The sequence below is a fragment of the Stenella coeruleoalba genome (genome assembly GCF_951394435.1).
Source record: "Stenella coeruleoalba genome assembly, chromosome: 12".
NCBI classification, from domain to species: Eukaryota; Metazoa; Chordata; class Mammalia; order Artiodactyla; family Delphinidae; genus Stenella; species Stenella coeruleoalba.
The window spans coordinates 42,756,437-42,774,076 of NC_137158.1; the positions used below are offsets into that span (position 1 = coordinate 42,756,437).

At 37.2% G+C, this 17,640-nt stretch overlaps 1 protein-coding gene across 5 annotated transcripts in view; it reads right to left on the reverse strand.

The window, feature by feature from the left end:
• REV3L (REV3 like, DNA directed polymerase zeta catalytic subunit) overlaps positions 1 to 17,640 on the reverse strand; it is a 230,608-nt gene that overhangs the window by 55,528 nt on the left and 157,440 nt on the right. For all 5 annotated transcript variants that reach the window (XR_013830767.1, XM_079939298.1, XM_079939295.1 and 2 more), the window contains 2 exons: positions 5,577 to 5,769; positions 4,309 to 4,420 (listed from right to left, as the gene is read on the reverse strand). Coding sequence is in view for 4 of the 5 variants with exons in the window: in XM_079939298.1 (XP_079795424.1) it covers positions 4,309 to 4,420; positions 5,577 to 5,769 (305 nt within the window). In the remaining variant the exon portion in view is untranslated. The remainder of the gene's footprint in view (positions 1 to 4,308; positions 4,421 to 5,576; positions 5,770 to 17,640) is intronic.

A 17,640-nucleotide genomic window follows, 5' to 3' on the forward strand; every position in this document is an offset into this window, starting at 1 on the left:
CCAGTGATCTGCTTGTGATCCATTGTTATACTACAGACTTACAAAGTAGCCTTCAAACTTGTCAGGAGAAAAAGATAACATATATCCATGTGCTTTCCTCTATATAAAAAGGACTGAAATTTCTGAGAAAACCACTTAATTTAATAAAAATGATTAATTTAACAGAACAGCCAAATGGGTCTTTTCACCGACCTATAAAAGTGTTTTCTTGGTAGAAAGTGCCACGTGGCTGGTAATTCTGGAACAAAGAGCAGGATTATAACACGAGAGAGTGGGGAGAAGCAAAAGCAAGCAAGACAATATGCAACAATGAGGCAAAGGCTCAGTCTCAGAGGTTAAAAGGGTAGATTAATTCTTAAAAAGGAAGTCCAGAAAAGTCCTAGGGCTTCAAGAAAAGAGAAGTCTCCCAACACCCTTCCTGCTCATTAGTCTTCTAAAATAACATCCAATATCTCAACACATCTTTGTTGATAGCAACTTCATCAACTCTTCCATTAAAGTTAAACTCTTCTCAGAGCAGTCAAAGATGATCTGCAATGACAAGTGCATCTCCCTATAAAGCTAACTATGTAATGTCTAAATTTGAGAAACTGGGGCAGAAGTGTTAAGTGACTCTAAGGATCGTCAGGGAAAGGAGATTTGAAGGATTCCCATACACACATGAAAGAACCCATGCAGCTGACTACATTAATACTAAGAATATTTAGAAAAGGCATTACAATTTGGTCACAGTTAACCTTGGTCTTAAGAGAAGACTTTGGAAGATTGCTGGAGTACCTATCACATACATTTCTAAACATGGGTACAACATGAAGATGATGCCAGATGATTACAGAGCCCTTCTGTTGACTCTTAAATAGTTCTTCCACCTTCTTCAACTGAATTTTTTTGATTCATGAAACATCTACTTATTTATAAGAATTATTATTCCAATCAGCTACTTGCTCTGTTGTGGTAACTGACTAATAGAGTGATTAAGTACACTTATTTTCTGATAATGTTTTGAAAGTATTTTTTTCTCAATTAACAAGTACCTATTTTATAAACTACTACTGCTCAGAGATTACCACTGAAAAAACAGAAAGCTACCCTTAATGCTTCTCTTAATGGATTTATTAATATTTTGTTCTTTTAGAAAAACTGCCATTTCAGTATTTTTCAGATCTATTATATTTATTTTTTGACCTAGAGGCTGTTTTGTTTTACAAGACTCTCAAAGCTCAGAAAACATCTTTTTCAAGTTCAAAGTCCCAAGGATTCTATATTTCTTCTGTGAAAACATTCAGTGACAATAACAAAATCTTGGTGACTTGTTCTGCAATTTTTGTAAATTTTATTCACTCTACCAGGTTTCTAAAAGTTATAGAAAGAACAAGGTTGGGTAGATAGGATTAGTAGTGAAGAACAAAACTGTGCTTCTGATGAAGCATCAGAAAAAGCAGCAAATAAGAAAATAATTTTATTTGCTTAGGCAGAAAAAAGCTGCTTTACAATTAATATTTTAGATAACCCAATAACATCTGTACAGATGAGAGGTGAGGGGGCTCTAACTAGGGGAGTAGCAATGGGCATGGGGAGGGGGAGGGGAGAAGGAATGATCTTGAAAGATAATTCTGAGGTTAAATGGATAGGATGTAATGCATGGATTAGAGAAGAAAAAAAGGTAGGACTCAAAACTTAAATTATTTAAGTTAGGGAGTCCGGGGAAATGTGAAATTAATAGTTCAAGGAAATACAGAAAGAGAAAAATGTTTGTGACAAGAAGATAATGAATTTGGTTTTACTTGTGTAATATCGCTTTGCATTATTTTATGTGTTTGCCACCTGAGCAGGTAAATATTAAGAACAGAAAAATAAAGACAACAAAACTCTTTGAGAATATGCATCTATATCTTATTCAATCTTATATTCAGCACTTAAGAACTGTACCTTACACATAGAGTTAATATTTAAGTACTGACCAGGCTAAGAGTTTTATGTGCTTTATCTCACTTAATTCTCATATCTATTACCCCTTTTACAGATGAGGAAACCAAAGTTTAGAGAGATAATTAACTTGCTCAAGACAAAAAGACAGAGCTGGCTGACTCCCAAGCCTACGCTCTTAGCAAAACCTGTGTAGAGTAGGTGCTCAACAAATGAGGTATAAGAAGGAAATAATCTTTTAGGGAGCTGTTTGGACTAATATATAAAGGACATTACAGAATTGAAATGTTGATATTTAAGCATTTTTCTCTTTTTCTAATAGCCATATCATCTTTTGAATAAGAACCAGAAGTTAGTTTTATTTTGTTTACTGCATTTTTCTTAACAACCAGTATAATTCATGTTATGGACATTTAAGAAAGTTACTACACTTGCAAATGATTGATAAGATTCTCAATGTTCACAGGTAATCCTATTGCTGGGAATAAACCTAACAAGGAGAAGACAAGCATACAAAGCCCAGGGACATTACTGGATATGTGCTGGCCCATAAAATGGTATCTGCCTAAAACTCTTACATGTTCCTTTTGCTAAGCTGCTTGCAGTGGGGGTACTAAAAGTACCTGACATGTTGATATCTCTATGAGAAGATAAAAGATAGGACTGACAATGGCAAGACTCAAATGGATGGGAATCCATCCAGTCACCGGTGCAATAAATAGTAAAAATACATTCCTCTTTTTTCCTCCCTAGAGTGGTGGGTAGCAGCATATCATTTTTTTTATGCTTTGACATTTAATCTAATTTTGTTTCACTGAAAACGTTTTCTGGTTTTCTGATTTTCAAAATGGTTTATGTTAACCCATCTGGGATGCAATCAGATGTTGAATTAGTAAAACATCACCTTGACCTTTTTTTTTTTTTTTTTTTTTTTTGCAGTACGCGGGCCTCTCACTGTTGTGGCCTCTCCCATTGCGGAGCACAGGCTCCGGACACGCAGGCTCAGTGGCCATGGCTCACGGGCCCAGCCGCTCCGCGGCATGTGGGATCTTCCCGGACCAGGGCACGAACCCGTGTCCCCTGCATCGGCAGGTGGACTCTCAACCACTGCGCCACCAGAGAAGCCCCACCTTGATCTTTAATGCAGGATATCGTCTCAGTTTTATAGGAAAAAGTTCGACTACAAAAGCAGAACAGAAAGGCTTGAGTGTAACAACACGCTCAAGGACAGCTTTTATCCATACATCAGGATCCAGAGTATTTTCCAGCCTGCTTTAGGCATTTAAAAACCTAAATCTAGCAATGGGCAATGGCTACTAAGAGTTATACTCTTGAGAAAATGCAAAAGAGATCCACTTAATCGTTTAATTTTTAAATTAAAATTTTTTTGGTTAAAAACTCTTTCATAAATTTTGACAAGATTCTACTATCAAGCATCAAAGCCAACTATCAAATGGTCAAAAGAGATTTTCAAGAAACTATGTGCACAAAAAAGTATGTACCAGATAGTCCTAAATTTATGAACAAATTACATTCCAAAGTTTTTTGGAAATACTGATTTGTTTAAAACTCAGAAAAAATTTTCTTTAAAAAAAAAAAAAAGAAAAAGAAAAGAGGTACTGAAATGGTGGCTGGCTCCCAAGGTAGAAGACTATTTAATGAATAATACAATTTAACTTTAGTACAGTTACTCATTATTTCATCACCATAGAAAAATGCTAAAATCCAACTGGGAAAGCTAGAGGCTAAGCTAATATTTCTCTTTCACTGGCCCCAAATCCTGAGAGTAGAATACTCCTTTTCTTATTCCTAATCTGCTGGAAATGGTGATGGTGGTTGGAGATGAGGGCAAAATCCTTTCCGGGCTAACTTTTCTTTCAAGGGCCATAGGAAGGTATTCGCTTCCTATTTTTTAAAATTTTTTAATAATTTTTTTTCTTTTTTATTTATTTATTTGTGGCTGAGTTGAGTCTTTGTTGCTGCAATGTGGGCTTCCTCTAGTTGCGGCGAGTGGAGGCTACTCTTCGTCGCAGTGCATGGGCTTCTCCTTGCGGTGGCTTCTCGTTGCGGAGCACAGGATCTAGGTGTGTGGGCTTCAGTAGTTGTGGCACATGGGCTTTAGTAGTTGTGGCTCGCAGGTTCTAGAGCGCAGGCTCAGTAGTTGTGGCACACGGGCTTAGTTGCTCCACGGCATCATGTGGGATCTTCCCAGACCAGGGCTTGAACCTGTGTCCCCTGCACTGGCAGGCGGATTCCTAACCACCACACCATCAGGGAAGCCCATCACTTCCTATTTTTAACTTTCACCTATATTAATCAAAAGTAGCACAAAAGGACTCTGAACAAAAACTGGAAAAAAAATCAGAAAATACAAAACAATACCTCTTTATTATATGTGCAATTTCTTGAAAAAGTGCCTTCTCATCAGCAGCATAGGTAACTTCTAGTCCTGTAATCCCAGATCTAATAAGCAATGGGGTCTGATATCTGATATCTAAGAATAAACAAAATATTTATTACATATAATTGTTTAAGTAATATTATCCCTTACTTTTGAGTAAGACTATGCACCTAAAATACTTTAAAATGAGACAGCATTCCCCAAAGTAAATATGTAATTAGCTCAGTTTCTTGAAAATTTTCTTAAAGGTTTTCTAGTACATGTAACTGAAAATTCAAATTTCATATTTTCAATTATTTTCCTGAAAAGTCTACATTCACAAAATTCCCCAGATAACGTGTCACCCAAAAAGAAATATTATTACTTTGTTTCTTCCTACAGGAAGAGGCTTGCTTAGTGGAGAATATTTTACTCAGTGGTATGCTGGAGAATGCTTATAAGCACCTCTCCAGGAAAGAAAAAAAAAAGCCCTGATTTGTACTTCTTGTCTATATCCAAGATGTGAAAACTTCCCACCATGGCTAATTTGAAACTACCAATGTGACATCAACTAGTTCAAAAAATTCATGAAAATTTAGCATTGGCTTGTGAACTGGTACAAGCCAGCTCAAGCACATCACTGATTAAACTGCAAATTCCTGTACAGTTTTGTTATATGTTAAGACTTCCTCCTCAATTGACTGAATTCACATATTACTATTTAAAATTGCAGAGGAACACCTGGTATTTTATAAACTGCCTTACATGGTATCCTATATGAAGTACCTCTGAACCAAAAGTGTATGTATTTAGGAAGAGATATCAACAAAATTAGAATATATCTTAAGTCTTTTATAAACCATTAACTTACAGTAGTAACTTAACTCCTTAAAGTAAAGAGAAACTCTGTATTAGCAGCAAAATACCAGCATGCATATATAAGGAAGGCTGTCCACCCAACGTACACAATTATTTGACTTCAGTATTAACAATTAGTATTTTATATAATAATATTTAGATCAAATTAGATATGCTAATTGGAAATTTTATTAAGCTCTTTATATTGTATTGTTTCTGACTTCTAACAATAATTCAAGAATAATGAATTTAGGACAAAGCTATAGACAACATTTCCTACTCCCACCTCAGCAAACATTTTACAGAGGAGTTCCTTATGCTTGCTTGGTTTAGATCTTGAGCAAAGAAACTGTGCCATTAAAAGGTTCATCCTAATGTAGGTAGGTATAAAATTAATAAAAATGAACAATACCTTGACTAGAGACTGTCTTGTCTTTATCAATCACTATTACACCTGTGAGTTCTGTTTTGTCTGTATCCAGCAGTGGAGTGTCAGATGAGATGCAGTAGAACAGAGCACAGATTGGGTCAAATTCAGGATCTGGTTCTAAGTCTCGTCTAGTTCGAGCATGTAATTCCACACTGATTAGAGTAAGATTTTGTATCTATAAAAGGAAATAAAAATCACACTTTTAAACATTTTTTTTTGAGACATGCCGAAAGAAGTATGTTTCACTAAGACTCTAAGGAAATACACGTGTAAAATTACAGGAAAAAATGGTTATAAAGGACACATTCACAATTTAACACTCTACAAATTAAAACTAGATTTTTACTTCTAAGATTAGCTTAAATCAATTCACGTTTTTCTTTTAGAAAATCTGCTTACGCTGTAATTTCTTAATGACAACACACACTTAAAACTATCTGTCTAGAGTACATGCAGTGCCTCTGAATTTTCGCAATTTCTATTTGAGAAAGAGAATGACTAGTCCAGGTGGTCGTACATTCAAACCAAAGTCTGTTGATTTTACCTTTTACTTTCTACCCAGTTAATTATAGTTTTACCTATATTTTAAACGGAAAAGACAGATATTTTTTAGTTTGAAACTCCTACCTATTAATCCTCTGAGGGCTACTTAAATTTAGAGTTTTGTACATACTAGGCAGATTTTTCATTACAGTTTTTCCTGAAAACAAAAAATCATAAGAATTGTATGGTGTCAACTACACAATAGCCAGCTTTTTGCCTATGCACATTTTCTCTTTGACATATAATGCAAAAAATGTAATATTTTGCTTTTTACACTTATTTTCCTATGCTAATAAAAACTCTTCTTAACTGTAATCCTTTGTTATCTTTCTAAGACAGAGTAAGAATAAACTCTGGGTAAGAAAAACAAGATATATGTTGGATGATTAATGATTACAGCTAGAATTATAGCCATCATTGTACCAGTAATACACATATACCTGGCAATGAAAAATTAGTAGACTACTGGTAATTACTCAGATCATATAAATTTAATAAAGGATTTATATTTTGTATTTATCTTGCATGCCATCTGTTGAAGAAATGTAAATGCAAGGCTCTCCTTAGTGATGGGAGTAGAATTTGGTAGATATCTTTGGAGGACAACTTAGAAATATCTACCAAAATTTTAAAAGGACAGAACAAATTAGGGGTTACCAGTGGGAAGAGAGAAGGGGAGACGGTCAAGATACAGACAGGGGATTAAGAGATAAAAAACACTATGTATAAAATAAATAAGCAACAAGGATATTTTGTACAGTACAGGGAAATACAGCCATTATTTTATAATAAATTTTGTTGTTTTTTTTTTTTTTTTGCGGTACGCGGGCCTCTCACTGTTGTGGCCTCTCCCATTGTGGAGCACAGGCTCCGGGCGCGCAGGCTCAGCGGCCATGGCTCACGGGCCCAGCTGCTCCGCAGCATGTGGGATCTTCCCGGACCGGGGCACGAACCCGTGTTCCCTGCATCCCCAGGCGGACTCTCAACCACTGCGCCACCAGGGAAGCCCTCAACTTCACTTTTATTTCGCAAAAATAGATTAAGATCCTGAACATTTCAGCTGCAAAATTATGGCATAACCTTATCTGTAAGAGGAGTTTGCATTCTACATAACTTTCCCATAGGTTTTGGGTATTTTCTTCACTTGGGTTTCATCAGAAGTTTATTATTTTTTCCTTTGCTCTTGAAATTTAGGTGTTGGATATGTCTTATGTCCATTACATTAGAACTGATGAAGCATTAGTGTTATCTGCAGAGGCAAGTAAAAGATTAAGACAATCGTAGAGATACTGTTGTTTAAAAAGCATTGCTGGGCTTCCCTCGTGGCACAGTGGTTGAGAGTCCGCCTGGCGATGCAGGGGACATAGGTTTGTGCCCCGGTCCGGGAAGATCACACGTGCCACGGAGTGGCTGGGCCCGCAAAAAAAAAAAAAAAAAAAAAAAAAATTGAATCACTATGTTGTACACCTGAAACTAATATAATGTTGTAAATCAACTATATTTCAATTAGAAAAAAAGACATATCCTTTGATCTAGCATTTATACTCTTGAGAATAAGCCTGTAGATATATTCATATATGTAGCCAAAATATATGCACAAAGATGTTCACTAAAGATGATAATATTTTCAGTTTTTTATAAGTTAAAAAGACTAAAAACCTAAATGTCTATCAGTTGGGAACTGGTTACATAAATTATGTGGCTTCCATAAAAACTACAGAATGGAAAACTCTGTAGCCTTTAAAATTTTCAAAAGAATGAGCCAGATCTACGTGTCCTAAAATGGAAAGACCACCATAATACACGGATAAATGGAACGAGTGTAGTATGCTTCCATGTATGTTAAAAATGTTAAGTACATGCATAGAAAATGTCTGCAAAGAGACAAAAAATATAAAACTGTTTATTGCTTTTGGGGAAGTGGACTGCTTAGTCAGGTGGGAGAGAAGCTTACTTTTCAATGGAAATCTTTTTGTCTTTTTTTTTTTAACATCTTTATTGTAGTATAATTGCTTTACAATGGTGTGTTAGTTTCTGCTTTATAACAAAGTGAATCAGCTATACATATACATATATCCCCATATCTCCTCCCTCTTGTGCCTCCCTCCCATCCTCCCTATCCCACCCCTCTAGGTGGTCACAAAGCACCAAGCTGATCTCCCTGTGCTATGCAGCTGCTTCCCACTAGCTATCTATTTTACATTTGGTAGTGTATATATGCCCATGCCACTCTCTCACTTCGTCCCAGCTTACCCTTCCCCCTCCCCATGTCCTCAAGTCCATTCTCTATGTCTGTGTCTTTATTCCTGTCTTACCCCTAGGTTCTTCATGACATTTTTTTTCTTAGATTCCATATATATGTGTTAGCATACTGTATTTGTCTTTCTCTTTCTGACTTACTTCACTCTGTATGACAGACTCTAGGTCCATCCACCTCACTACAAATAACTCAATTTTGTTTCTTTATATGGCTGAGTAATATTCCATTGTATATATGTGCCACATCTTCTTTATCCATTCATCTGTTGATAGACACTTACGTTGCTTCCATGTCCTGGCTATTGTAAATAGAGCTGCAATGAACATTGTGGTAATCTTTTTGTCATGATGTTAAATTTTTTACCATGTACATGTATGTAATAGTGCATGCATTCATTAGTAACTTTGTTATTAAGTACTTTTTAAAATATAAGAACATTAATTATGCATGTATAAGGCATATGGAATAAAACAAATTTCCAAAAATCCACCACTTTCCTTAAGAAATATATATTGCTGTTTCTATTTTTTTAAAAAACAAGTAATATTAAAAAAAAATTAAACCAAGTAAAATGGGGAGCTAATGAAAAGAACTTTTACTTTTAAATATATACTCTCCAGGATTTATTCTTTTAAACGATAAGCATGTACAAAAATGTGAAATGGAAAACCTCTCTCCAAACCCAAACAAAACAAAAAAAAAACCCACTTTAATTAGGAAACAATGAACACGTGGAAAGACTATGGAGAAGCCTGAAGACAATTTCAGGTCAAAAAGAGTCTTGGAGGTTGACTTATTCATATACCAGGCCAAACTGCACACTCAAATTTTGCCTTTTTATTCCTCGACATAAAATGCATTAGTGTTCTTAGGGGCATTTTTTTCTAAGCCAACATATGGAATGAAGAGATGGAGAGAGAGATGTACTAAGTGTTATCAGTAAAGACATGGGTAAGAAAGGGACAAGGGGGGCAGAGTCAAGATGGCATAATAGGAGAACGTGGATTTACATCTCCTCAAAGCTAGGGCACCTACCAGACACCAGTGGGGGACTATAGACACCTAGGGCATGGGAGGAACCCCCACCGACTGGGTAGGACGTGGGGCATGGGGGGAGTGAAGGGGGAGGAGAACTGGAGGTGGCCCAGGACTGCTGCCCCTGAGGGGCGGCTGGGGAGGGGCAGGGATCCCACGACCGAAGGGGGAAATTGGGGGACAACTGGAAGGGCAGAGGATCAAAAGGGAGCATAGCCAGGTGTCCCCTGCCCATGTGGACCCCCAGGAACCTGATGAGATCCCAGGCCTGATCCTCTGCCCACCTAGGTGCCCTCTAGCTGTGCGGGTCCGGAAGGAATGGGAGGGAGGAAAGGGGGAGCAAAAGTAAAGGCTGGACCTCTGGGACCGGCTGAGGGGTGGCTCGGGGAGGGCAGGAGTTCCTACACCCAGTGGGACCCACCCATGGTTAGGGGTCCAGCGGTGATGGGGGAGACTCTGGGGGAGATGGTGCGGGAGTGGTGCAAGGAAATGGAAGGGATCAGGGCCAGCGCTTTCCCTGTCTACTTAGGCACCAGGGAGCCTGTTGGGCTCCCGGGCCTAATCCTGTGCCCTCCAAGCCTCCCTCCTGCAAAGCGGAGCCCAAGCCCCGCCCCTACACCCCCACCCAGGGCCCCACCTCTACACTCAGAGACCCACCACAATACCTGGGCCTAAACCTCACCCACACACCCTCACTCAGGGCCCTACCTCCAAACTCTGGAACTCCACACTCCAGAGGCCCTCCTTTCCATGTGCTGCCTCTCCCCCGAGAGGCCCTGCCCCACACTTGAACACACACCCCCCCCCCACCAACCACCTAGGTCCTGCCCCACCCTAAACCCTGCCTCTGCCTAAGTTACACCCCCCCACCTAAACTCCACCCCCATAGCCAAGGCTTTTTTTTTTCTTTTCTTTTCTTTTTTCCTCTTTTAGATTGGGGTTCTCTTTTGCTTTGTTGATTCAATGTTGTTGATTCTTTAATATTTTGATTTTTCCTAATAAATCTTTTATTTTTCTAATTTTATTTTATTCTTTATACTTTGTTATCGTTCTCTCCTTTTGGCTTGTTCCCCCCACCCTTTCTTTTTTCTGTTGTGGTTTTATTTTACCTTGTTGCAGTTCTTTCAATTATAGTTTAATTTTTCCTAACGTATTTTCTATCTTTCTAATTTTATTTTTTTATTCTTTGATATTGTACTGCTCCTTTTTCTCTCGCTCTCTTTTTTTTTTTTTTAACCGTGCCATGAAGCTTGCGAGATCTTGGTTCCCAGGCTGGAGGTTGGGCCCGAGTTCCTGTGGTGGGAACTCCCAGTCCAAACTGCTGGACTAACAGAGAACCTCAGACCCCAGGGAATATCAATCGGAGTGAGGCCTCCCGTAGGTCCTCATCTCAGCACCAAAACCCAACTCTATCTAACTGCCTGCAAACTCCACTGCTGGACGTCTCAGGTCAAACAACCAGTGAGACAGAAATACAGTACCACCCATCAAAAACAAAAAACCCTACAAAAAAATACATTACAGACGAAGGAGCAAGGTAAAACCCACAAGACCAAATAAATGAAGACGAAATAGGCAACCTACCTGAAAAAGAATTCAGAGTAATGATAGTAAAGGTGATCCAAAATCTCAGAAACAAAATGGAGAAAATACAAGAAACATTTAAAAAGGACCTAGAAGAACTAAAGAGCAAACAAAAACTGATGAGCAACACAATTACTGAAATTAAAAATACTGTAAAAGGAATCAACAGCAGAATAACTGAGGCAGAAGAACAGATAAGTGACCTGAAAGATAAAATAGTGGAAATAACTACTGCAGAGCAGAATAAAGAAAAAACGATGAAAAGAATTGAGGACAATCTCAGAGACCTCTGGGACAAAGTTAAATGCACCAACATTCGAATTATAGGGGTCCCAGAAGAAGAGAAAAAGGAAGAGACTGAGAAAATATTTGAAGAGATTATAGTCGAAAACTTCCCTAACATGGGAAACGAAATAGTCAGTCAAGTCCAGGAAGCACAGAGAGTCCCATACAGGATAAACCCAAAGAGAAACACGCCAAGACACATATTAATCAAACTCTCAAAAATTAAATACAAAGAAAACATATTAAAAGCAGCAAGAGAAAAGCAACAAATAACATACAAGGGAATCCCCATAAGGTTAACAGCTGATTTTTCAGCAGAAACACTGCAAGCCAGAAGGGAGTAGCAGGACATATTTAAAGTGATGAAAGGGAAAAACCTACAACCAAGGTTACTCTACCCAGCAAGGATCCCACTCAGATTCAATGGAGAAATTAAAACCTTTAAAGATAAAGCAAAAGTTAAGAGAATTCACCACCAAACCAGCTTTACAGCAAATGCTAAAGGAACTTCTCTAGGCAGGAAATACAAGACAAGGAAAAGACCTGCAAAAACAAACCCAAAACAATTAAGAAAATGGTAATAGGAACATAAATATCAATAATCACCTTAAATGTAAATGAATTAAATGCTACAACCAAAAGACATAGACTGTCTGACTGGATACAGAAACAAGACCCGTACATATGCTGTCTACAAGAGACCCAATTCAGACCTAGGGACAAATACAGACTGAAAGTGAGGGGACGGAAAAAGATATTCCATGCAAGTGGAAATCAAAAGAAAGCTGGAGTAGCAATTCTCATATCAGACAAAATAGACTTTAAAATAAAGACTACTACAAGAGACAAAGAAGGACACTATGTAATGATCAAGGGATCAATACAAGAAGAAGATATAACAATTGTAAATATTTATGCACCCAACATAGGAGCACCTCAGTACACACGGCAATGCTAACAGCCATAAAAGGGGAAATCGACAGTAACACCGAAATAGTAGGGGACTTTAACACCCCACTTTCACCAACAGACAGATCATCCAAAATAAAAATGAATAAGGAAACACAAGTTTTAAATGACACATTAAGATGGACTTAACTGATATTTATAGGACATTCCAACCAAAAACAACAGAATACACTTTCTTATCAAGTGCTCACTGAACATTCTCCAGGATAGACCATATCTTGGGTCACAAATCAAGCCTAGGTAAATTTAAGAAAACTGAAATTGTATCAAGTATCTTTTCTGACCACAACGCTATGAGACTAGATATCAGTTACAGGAAAAAAACTGTAAAAAAAATACAAACACATGGAGGCTAAACAATACACTACTAATTAACCAAGAGATCACTGAAGAAATCAAAAAATACCTAGAAACAAATGACAATGAAAGCACAATGAACCAAAACCTATGGGATGAAGTAAAAGCAGTTCTAAGAGGGAAGTTTATAGCATACAATGCTACCTCAAGAAACAAGAAAAATCTCAAATAAACAATCTAAACTTACACCTAGAGGAATTAGGGAAAGAACAAAAAAACCCCAAAGTTAGCAGAAGGAAAGAAATCATAAAGATCAGATCAGAAATAAGAAATAAATGAAAAAGAAATGAAGGAAACAACAGCAAAGATCAATAAAACTAAAAGCTGGTTCTTTGAGAAGATAAACAAAGTTGATAAACCATTAGCCAGACTCATCCAGAAAAAAAGCGAGAAGACTCAGATCAATAGAATTAGAAATGAAAAAGGAGAGGTAACAAATTACACTGCAGATGTACAAAGGATCATGAGAGACTTCTACAAGAAACTATAGGCCAATAAAATGGACAACCTGGAAGAAATGGACAAATTCGTAGAAAAGCACAACCTTCCAAGACTGAACCGGGAAGAAATAGAAAATATTAACAAATGACAAGCACTGAAATTGAAACTGTGATTAAAAATCTTCCAACAAACAAAAGCCCAGGACCAGATACCTTCACAGGCAAATTCTCTCAAACATTTAGAGAAGAGCTAACACCCATCCTTCTCAAACCCTTCCAAAATATAGCAGAGGGAGGAACATTCCCAGGCTCATTCTACGAGGCCACCATCAACCTGATACCAAAACTAGACAAAGATGTCACAGAAAAATAAAACTACAGGCCAACAATATCTCTGATGAACAAAGATGCAAAAATCCTCAACAAAATACTAGCAAACAGAATCCAACAGCACATTAAAAGGATCATACACCATGATCAATGGGGTTTATCCCAGGAATGAAGGATTCTTTAATATATGCAAATCAATCAATGTGATACACCATATTAACAAACTGAAGGAGAAAAACCATATGGCCATCTCAATCAATGCAGAAAAAGCTTCTGACAAAATTCAACACCCGTTTATGATAAAAACTCTCCAGAAAGTAGGCATAGAGGGAACCTACTGCAACATAATAAAGACCACATATGACAAACCCACAGCCAACATCGTTCTCAATGGTGAAAAACTGAAACCATTTCCTCTAAGATCAGGAACAAGGCAAGGTTGCTCACTCTCATGACTATTATTCAACATAGTTTTGGAAGTTGTAGCCAGGGCAATCAGAGAAGAAAAAGAAATAAAAGGAATACAAATTGGAAAAGAAGAAGTAAAACTGTCACTGTTTGCAGATGATATGATACTACACATAGAGAATCCTAAAGATGCTACCAGAAAACTACTAAAGCTAATCAATGAATTTGGTAGAATAGCGGGATACAAAATTAATGCACAGAAATCTCTTGCATTCCTATACACTAATGATGAAAAATCTGAAAGAGAAATTAAGGAAACACTCCCATTTACCATTGCAACAAAAAGAAAAAAATACCTAGGAATAAACTTACCTAAGGAGACAAAAGACCTGTATGCAGAAAACTATAAGACAATGATGAGAGAAATTAAAGATGATACAAACAGATGGAGAGATATACTGTGTTCCTGGATTGGAAGAATCAACATTGTGAAAATGACTCTACTACCCAAAGCAATCTACAGATTCAGTGCAATCCCTATCAAACTACCACTGGCATTTTTCACAGAACTAGAACAAAAAATTGCACAATTTGTATGGAAACACAAAAGACCCCAAATAGCCAAAGCAATCTTGAGAAAGAAAAACGGACCTGGAGAAATCAGGCTCCTGGACTTCAGACTATACTACAAAGCTACAGTAATCAAGACAGTATGGTACTGGAACAAAAACAGAAATATAGATCAATGGGACAGGATAGCAAGCCCAGAGATAAACCCACACACATATGATCACCTTATCTTTGATAAAGGAGGCAAGAATATACAATGGAGAAAAGACATCCTCTTCAATAAGTGCTGCTGGGAAAACTGGACAGCTACATGTAAAAGAATGAAATTAGAACACTTCCTAACACTATACACAAAAATAAACTCAAAATGGATTAAAGACCTAAATGTAAGGCCAGATACTATAAAACTCTTAGAGGATACTATAAAACTCTTAGAGGAAAACAGGCAGAACACTCTATGACATAAATCACAGCAAGATCCTTTTTGACCCACCTCCTAGAGAAATGGAAATAAAAATAAACAAATGGGACCTAATGAAACTAAAAGCTTTTGCATAGCAAAGGAAACCATAAAAAAGACAACCCTCAGAATGGGAGAAAATATTTGCAAACGAAGCAACTGACAAAGGATTAATCTCCAAAGCATACAAGCAGCTTATGTAGCTCAATATCAAAGAAACAAACAACCCAATCCAAAAATGGGCAGAAGACCTAAATAGACATTTCTCCAAAGAAGATATACAGATTGCCAACAAACACATGAAAAGATGCTCAATATCACTAATCATTAGAGAAATGCAAATCAAAACTACAGTGAGGTATCACCACACACCGGTCAGAATGGCCATCATCAAAAATTCTACAAACAATAAATGCTGGACAGGGTGTGGAGAAAAGGGAACCCTCTTGCACTGTTGGTGGGAATGTAAATTGATACAACCACTATGGAGAACAGTATGGAGGTTCCTGAAAAAACTAAAAATAGGGCTTCCCTGGTGGTACAGTGGTTGAGGGTCCACCTGCCGATGCAGGGGACATGGGTTTGTGCCCCAGTCCGGGAAGATCCCACATGCTGCGGAGTGGCTGGGCCCGTGAGCCATGGCCGCTGAGCCTGCACGTCCGGAGCCTGTGCTCCGCAACGGGAGAGGCCACAACAGTGAGAGGCCTGTGTACCGCAAAAAAAAACAACTAAAAGAAAACCTAAAAATAGAACTACCATATGACCCAGCAATCCCACTATTGGGCATATACCCTGAGAAAACCATAATTCAAAAAGAGTCATGTACCACAATGTTCACTGCAGCACTATTTACAACAGCCAGGACATGGAAGCAACCTAAGTGTCCATTGACAGATGAATGGATAAAGAAGATGTGGCACATATATACAATGGAATATTACTCAGCCATAAAAAGAAACAAAACTGAGTTATTTGTAATGAGGTAGATGGACCCAGAGTCTGTCACACAGAGTGAAGTAAGTCAGAAAGAGAAAAACAAATACCATATGCTAACACATATATATGGAATTTTTTTAAAAAATGGTTCTGAAGAACCTAGGGGCAGGACAAGAATCAAGACACAGATGTAGAGAATGGACTTCAGGACACAAGGAGGAGGAAGTAAGCTGGGGCAAAGTGAGAGAGTAACTAAGACATCTATACACTACGAAATGTAAAAGATAGCTAGTGGGAAGCAGTTGCATAGCACAGGGAGATTAGCTCTGCTTTGCAACCACCTAGAGGGGTGGGATAAAGAGAGTGGGAGGGAAACGCAAGAGGGAGGGGATATGGGGATATACATATGCATATAGCTGATTCACTTTTTTATACAACAGAAACTCACACGACATTGTAAAGCAATTATACTCCAATAAAGACGTTGAAAAAAAAAAGAAAGGGCAACAATTGCAAATTTTCTCTTCTGAATTGAGTATTTATATGCAGAAGAGAGAGAGAGATTAGCCCAGGGTAATGGGAAACAGGAAAAAATGCTGTGAGCACAATTTTGTAGAAAACGGAATAGAGTATAGTAGATATTTTTTTGGTTCAATCCCTATTTGACCACCAGGTGGCTATTTGGAGTGTGCCTTGAGATGAAGGAAGCATGTGATGGGAAGCTATGAGCAACCTGCTGGACCCCCGAAGTGATTTTAACTTCAAGAAGGCCCAGGATTCTGAAACAGGTTTACGTAGAATAAAATAACAGTACTGGAAGAAAAATATTTTTTTCAAATAATAACAGAAAAATCAAATGTAACAAGTCTTTTTGTTAAGGTGTATCAAATTTGCTTTAATAAATATTTTTTAACAAAGTATTTTAAATTTCGAATTTCGGGTGTGTACTTGATAAGATAAATATTCCTGAGTTTGTTACTTAATTTATCTGGGCTTCAGGGGAGAGTACAAGGCCAGGTATAAAACAGGAACTAAATGAATGCTGTTGAATGAAAAAATGTACAAATAAACAATTAGGGAATTAGACTATGTTCCAATCTAATTCTCAAAAGTACAATTCTTAGTTCAAATTTAGGGTAAAAATGAGGACAATATTTAAAGTTTCCTCTTAGTCTATTCATCCAATTCTTAGAAGACAGAACTGACTTGAGACCAAAAAACCAACAAAAGAATCAAATTCTCTGCTACAAGGGCAAAAACATAAAACGACTGTATAAACCAGCACTGACCAAAAGAAATATCATGAAAGTCACATACATAATTTAAAATTTTCTAGTTGTCACATTAAAAAATGGTAAAAATAGGTTAAATTAATTTAAAAATATTTTCATTTAATCCAATACATCAAAAACTACCCTTTCAACATGTAATCAATATAAAAAATTACTGATAAGGTACTTTTTATTCTATTTTCCTATTAAGTCTTTGAAAGCAGTATGCATTTTGCATTTATAGCACATCTCAATGAGGTTGCAAAATTTTTAATGGAAACAAATTAGTTAAAATTAAACGAAATTTAAAATTCCATTCCTAGATGTATAAGCCAAATTTAAAATTCTCAATAGCCACATAGCTAGTGGCTACCATACTGACAGGACAGGTATAAACAACTAAAATATATTCTAATTTTCACCTCATTGCCAGTCACATATGTTACTGTTGTGTTTTCTTTAATACACATAAATTTACAGTGAACCATTCATACATATTCTCCAGTGAGAATGTACATTTTTACAAGATAGCTTCCGAGTCTTTGCATACAGTCTGTGCTGTGAAGGTAACTGGTTTATAAAGATTATGTGAACAAAT